Source organism: Notolepis coatsorum (genome assembly GCF_963971535.1).
Source record: "Notolepis coatsorum genome assembly, chromosome: 14".
Lineage (NCBI taxonomy): Eukaryota > Metazoa > Chordata > Actinopteri > Aulopiformes > Paralepididae > Notolepis > Notolepis coatsorum.
The window spans coordinates 4,674,952-4,681,751 of NC_140178.1; the positions used below are offsets into that span (position 1 = coordinate 4,674,952).

The 6,800-nt window shown below is 45.6% G+C and overlaps 1 protein-coding gene across 1 annotated transcript in view; it reads left to right on the forward strand.

Moving 5' to 3' along the window:
- Nucleotides 1–4,268, forward strand: part of LOC311239880 (integrator complex subunit 1-like) — a gene marked incomplete at its 3' end in the record, with an annotated part of 20,006 nt that extends 15,738 nt beyond the window's left edge. Inside the window, exon 13 of the mRNA XM_084328324.1 lies at nucleotides 4,256–4,268. Coding sequence (XP_084184450.1) covers nucleotides 4,256–4,268 — 13 coding nt within the window. The remainder of the gene's footprint in view (nucleotides 1–4,255) is intronic.
- Nucleotides 4,269–6,800: the final 2,532 nt, after the last annotated feature.

The following is a 6,800-nucleotide window of genomic DNA, read 5'->3' on the forward strand; positions in this document are numbered from 1 at the left end:
TGACAGAAAGAGAAAGAAACTGAGAGAGACAAAGAGAGAGAGAGACAGAAAGAGAAAGAAACAGAGAGACAAAGAGAGAGAGAGACAGAAAGAGAAAGAAACTGAGATAGAGACAGAGAGAGACAAAGAGAGAGAGAGAGACAGAGACTTTGTCTTTCTCTATTATGGCAGCCCTCGTCATTTCGGGGGTTTTGCTATATAGTTGGGGGGGGGAAAGAAAACTAGATTAGAAGTGTCTGGTTTGAGCGCCTGGCTAAACAAACACTGTGTGTGGTGGGACCACGGCCTGAATAGCCGCCTCCGCTTGTCCTCCGCACTCAGGTATAAGACACAGGGATTTCAGCCGTGCCTGTAAGGAGATCCACCCACCCCCCCCTGCCCCTCGAACCTGCCTGCTGTGTTTGTCTGCTGGCTGCTTTAATGCCTATTGATCCAGATAATCAGGGAAGAAATCGGTGGTGGGGGGTGGTTTTTTGACATCAGTTGTACGACGGAGCTGCTTGGGGGCGTTAAGACAACAATGGTGATCGCTAATGCCCGGGCCCAGTATTGGCCTCTCGTGTTTTCCTAAAGGCTGCCCCGGATCACATGGCCACACAACATCCGAGATCCTCGGCTTATTAAATGACAATCGTGGTGTCATTAGCGGGGGGGGGGGCCTGCTGGGAGAACAGGAGGGACGAGGTTTCTCTGTGGGTTTAGAAAGCCACCGGTGGAGGAGAGGGGCAGCTTATAAGCCCGGGACGGGCTTTAGAGAGAGGACCTGTTTCAACTTGCATTCCTTCGTGTCTTTAAGTGGAGGAGGAGGGAGAAGCACCTGAAGGAAGGCCCCCCACTGGACCGGGAGGGTGAGTAGTGACGACGCAAAGGGTCTGGGTCTCTAGGTCGTCTCTAATTCCGTTGATTAGAAGGGAGAGAGTTGTAGAAGCGGTTTCTTTTTTTTACATCAGTCTTGGACTACGGTGATGTCATTAATAAATGGTAAATGGTGCATTTATACATCAGCTTTTATCCAAAGTGCTTTACAATTATGTTTCCCCCACATTTTCCCATTCACTCACACACACCGACGGCGGAGACCACCATGCAAGGTGCCAACCTGCTCATCGGGAGCAGTTAGGGGTTTTAAGTGTCTTGCTCAAGGGACACTTCGACACGCTGCACCCGGGAGGAGCAGGAATCAAACCGGGAACCTTTCGATTACCAGACGACCGCTCTATACCTCCTGAGCCACTGTTGCCCCAATTTAAATAGACATGCTGCGGCCTCAACCGCAGAGATCTTGACGTGTTATATGTATATGCGCAAATCGTTCGGGTTGCTCGCCTGAAACCTATATTATTTTTCCAAATCAAAGGTATATACCATATAAGATAAGATAAGATATTCCTTTATTGATCCCCTTGGGGAAATTCAGGCATCATAGCAGCATGGGGGGGAGGGGGGGGGGGGTACAGGTAGTAAAACAACACAGTATACAGGTAGTAAAAAACAACACAGGCAGTGTAAACAATTTGATCAATATGGTCAATATAATTTACTATCTGACTAGCTGAGGAATATTCACATTATTCACAGTGTCACATAAGGTGCAGTATGCATGAGGTAGTGTTATAATTTACTATCTACTGAGTATACATTATTCACAGTATCCACTGAAATATACATTATTCACAGTATCACAGTATCCACATAGGGTGCAGTAAGCCTAAGGTAGTGTAGGTTGTCCTCCTTGGGTTCCTATAAGTCCCAGGTCAATGTCTGGTAGCAGTCGCTGTCGCTGCCCCCTGTTGTGGAGCCTGGAGGCTGCTAGTCGCTGCCCACTGTTGTGGAGCCTGATGGCCGCTGGTATGAAGGACTGTCCGAGGCGGTTATATATAGATAGATAGATATATAGATGTTTCTTCACAAAATCATCAAGGGGGAGAGGGGGGGGGGGGGGGTCGTTTTACGAAGCTGCGATCGTTACCAAAAGCATGTTTTAGGTTCGGTAAAATAGACCTTACCTTAGTCAGAAGGTACTCCAAAATGAATAATCCCCAGAAGTTCCATCGTGATCGTCATTATAGTCGTGTGCATCGGGTCTGGCTATAATACGGGAAACAATAGGTTTCAGGCAACACTTTCTTGCCTGAAACCTATTGTTTCCCGTATTATAGCCATTGTCGTCATTGCAATTATAACGTAGGCAGCAGTGCCAGGGAGACACAGGCAGGTCCGTGCGAGTGTTTAACCAATAATATATGGAATGAACTCCCAACAGTCCTTAAAGCTTGAGATTCTCCCCTCTGTCGCACACCACGATCCAGGGCCGGACTGGGGAAATAATTCATACCGGGAGATACGATCTCCAACCTTTGTCAATCAAGTTGTAAAATATTTTAATTTATTTGTTATCCTTTCTCTTTGCCTCGTCTTGTCATCTTATTGTTATGGTTTGATACGCGGTGTGATTTTTAAGTGCTCATTTCTGTACGAACACTCGACGAGACTGTAAAACCTCGGTCGCCTTTCGAGGCTTTAAATAAAGGCTTTAAAATGAAATGAAATAACGATTCTCACGTTTACACCTAAAACACATGCAAACAACCAATTACATCTCACACGAGTTAGCCTATACCGTTTTATTTTTTTTGCAGGATCGTTTTCGTTAGACAATTCAGTAAGTCACAAATGTCCACACGACAGAGAGAGAGCCCGATTCCCCCACTACCTGAACATGTAAAACACATGGGAAATTAACGACAAAAGTTTTGACTTAAGGCCAATTTAAGTCGGCAAATACCCCCTCTCTTCTTTTAATGGATTTAGTATTTGTCGAGTATCGACAACAGAATGAGAGACACTTTTTTTTTCTCGGGAGTCGGGACATTAGGGGGGAGGGAGGGGGGATGCGGGAGAAAAACACTCCTACGCTACATCTGCAGGTTATATCTTCCCCTTCTCTCCCTCTCTCTCTCTCTCTCCTCTCCTTCCTTTGAGGGACGGGGCTGAAGTGGCTCTGGTATCACGTTCTACCTCGGATGCTCAGTGAACCCGAGATGACAAGAGAGACGGTGAACAATGCACAATATCATTCGCACCCGTCCATTAGAAATGCCACTTTAGACTTCATAAAACAAGAGTTCTGCCAAGTGTCACACGCAGCGAGATGGATGATTATGGTTAGTTCCAGTGTCACGGGAATATATATATAATATATCTATCCGGGCCGGGCGGCGCAATTTGCAGTCTGGAGCATGAGGCAGGCAACTGGGGGTGGAGAGATAAGATCAATATTTAATGAAAGTATAAGTGAAGCTTAAGGGTTGTCACTTGTGCCTCTGCGCCGCGGCGCCGCTAATGACGTGTCACATTATCATACTTATCAGATCGGGGGTCAATCCGAAGCGCAATTATAGCGTCATTTCTTTTTAATTCATTATAAATGTGTGAACGGCTTCGCCCGCCGCTCTGTGCAAACACTGCCATGAGGCAGCAGCGGTTTATTTGTGGCGGGTTTTTATTTGACTTTCATTAAAACCGAAAAGCGTGCTGCGCGCGCAAACTCCTCAGCTCTCTCTCTCGTCATGAATGGCTTTCGAGAGAAAAATGGGGCATAATAATTCAATCACTGTGCTGCGCAACATGTGTTTTTTCCCTTTTTTAAAAGCCAAGAAGACAAAGGGTAGTGTATTTCACGGTTGAGGGGGCCCCTATACCTGGGGTGCCCCCTCTCTCTCTCTCTCTCTGGTAACAGTATCCCCACAGTGAACCGCTTGATTGTTTTAGTCCCGGTTCACCGGCCATGGGGTAAACCTGAGAGCCCCGGCCTGCTTTTCATGTCAAAAAAGCTTCAAGGGAAAGCGACCGCGATCCGAGAGCAATCACACTTCAGACTTCAAAGTGCCGACGGGAGGAGGGAGAAGGGGGGAGGAGGGGGGGAGGCGGGAGGCGGGAAGCGCGAGAATTTTTTCCACGCAGGCCAAGTGCAACTCATGCGTGGAGGAAGAGGAGATGATCTAAGGAGGGGGGAGGAGGGAGGGGGGACACGGAGCGGACAGATGTGCACGCGGGCAGGTAGCGGCACATCATCCGGGGCTCCTCGAACGATACGCCGGGCGGGAACCCCCCCCCCCCCTCTCTCCGTCGCATTCCTCCTCGCGCCGCGTTCACCGTCCACTTGGATGAGGAGGAGAGAGCGGAGCAACGGCTCGACTGAGTTACTGTAGGAAAAAAACAAACTAAATTTGTAAATTTGATTGTGTTACCATAGGTGTGATGATTAAGGGCGGGTTGCAGGGGACATGTCCCCCTCAATATTGAGAAGAAGAGGTAGATTTGTCCCCGCTCTCAAAGAGCACCTACGGGAGGCTGCAATTCGAAAAATGGCCCCCGGTAAATGTTCAACATCAAAATCTGAAAATATTTGAAGAAGATAAGCTTATTTGAATCTAGTTAAACATCAAGTTTGGCTGCATTTTTAACACCTCTGCAGTCAGGCACCATACCAGGTGTCACAAACTGCCTTTTTAAAACAAACTATTTAGAGGTACTATAACTGTTAGCTGTTGCAGTAAATATGTTCTCAAACTGTGATAATATGAAAAAAAAACCTAAAACATTTCATACATTTTCTCATGATCTGACTTCCAGACAGGAGTCTCTTACCGCTGGGCCCGGTCACATTTTTGGCTCCGTCGCAACAACCATAGGCGTAGCTTTAGGGGGGGTTGCAGGGGACATTGAGAAGAGGTAGATCGGTCCCCCTCAAAAAATTATATAGCTAATATGAAACCCCCTCCCCAAAAGAGGTAAAAAACAAGAGAGTCAAAACATTTTATATATCCTTCTTACCTGTAACTATATATTAACCTCTTAACCTGCGCCCGCAAAAGTGGCCATTTTAGTTTTAGTTTTTGAGGACTACATACTTTTTTTGCAAACCAAAATACTATACTTTATACTTATAGCACATGCATGAGCCTGGTCTGTTTTGAAAGATAACATTCTGAAGTTTATGATACAATAAAGAAAGATCACTTTTAGTGCTAATGAAATAGAGTAACATAGGTCTGAACTTGAGTTGTAGAAAAACTTGTTACTCAAGTTTTTCAGTAGTAGTTAGTAGTCCAGAGGTAGTATTGGTTAGTTAGTGGTATGGCCCGAGATCCATAGCCTGAAGCCTTATGTAGTACATGTCCAAATTTCATAAAGATCCATTCAGAAATTAGTGATTAGGAGTGATTTTGGTAAACTGTGTACAAAAGAAAAACTCAGTTCAATTCAGACTTCAATTCATTCGGCAGTTTTTCTCTTCCTGTTTTTGCTCGTTAGTTTTTCACCTAGATCCCTGATTCATACATCCCCAGGTGGGGTATCATTGGAAAGCCACACTCATTGGCTACAACCCTCCACAATCATTTTCGAGATCGCCAAATGATTGACGGAACTAGAGCCCCAAGAGTCGGGAGTGGTATTTTGCGCAATACCGTGTACTTTGCACAAGCCTCAAATACCGGCATGAAACTCGAGAACCGCTGAACGGATTTTGACGCTATCGACAGGCAACAAATAAGCCTTCAATTCGATATATATATATTGTATTACACACCCGACCCACTAGTGGTCGCCAAAGTGCATGTACAGGACCGTACCATCTCAACCTTGCAGACGTGCCTCTCACAGTTCAGTCAGTGGCTTCTGGCAAGCCTTGAGCAAGGTAACGCAGCCAGTGTGGCAGGTATTCCATTATATTAGTGTCAGCGGGTACATTTTTTCCTTTTACACAAATAAAGAAATTTCCACAATAAATGTATGCAGAATGGGCACAAATTGATGTATAAAAGTACACAGGAATGCAGGACATTTCCCAGCTGAAGTGTCCTCCCCCCCAATGTTGAAAACAAAACTACGGCCTTGGCAACAACCAACCACATATTGGGAGTTCCGCTGATGACCAGAAGACACTACCTGCTGCATAGAGGAACACTAACACTTTACCTGAAGCTAAACGTTCAAGGGGTTTTCTCAGCTGCTCTTGAAGGCAACAAAACCGCGGCGCTGAATAGAGAAGATAGAGGTCGTTAAGTTGTCAGTAGTGTTCCATCTCTTGATACTCTGTGACAACTCGCACCCCCACCCACCTTCCATCACTTCCTCACTGGCTGTCACTCATCCCGGTTCCGCCTCACTGCCATCCAGCCAATGGGATGCTGGCGCCTCACCAAGAACTGAGGCTGGGAGGAAAAGTTGATGGATAACCGTAAACAAGAGCTTTTCTGCTCGTTATAGGACACCTTACAGGTGCAATTAACACATCAGCGGGGGTGGGGGGGGGGGGGGGGGGGTCAGAGCGCACAGAGGAGGAGGATGCTGTACGTCTGATGGAATGGACAGGCGTTATCGCGCCGGGCTCGACTCGACCACATTAATGACGGGGGTTGGGTGTCACAAACACAGCTGCAGATAATTGGTGTGGAACTCTGGAGAATCTAATTCCGTTTTTATCAGTCAAACTATTGGTTCATTAGTGAATAAACTGATATTAGATATTATAGATAAAAAAAAAATCTGCACATTTTATGCCTGTGTATATTTATGCCAATTCTCTGCTCATTTTATGCCTATGTCTATTTTATGTCCATGCTGTGAAGCACTTTGAGCTGCAATTCTTGTATCAAGTGCTATACAAATAAAGTTTATTATTATTATTATTATTATTTAGATTTCCCATTGGGCTCCTACTACCAAGAAGTAGGCAGTGAACGCTTTGTTTTTCTTTGGTCAAACTATGATTAATGAATAAACAGACATTTCTT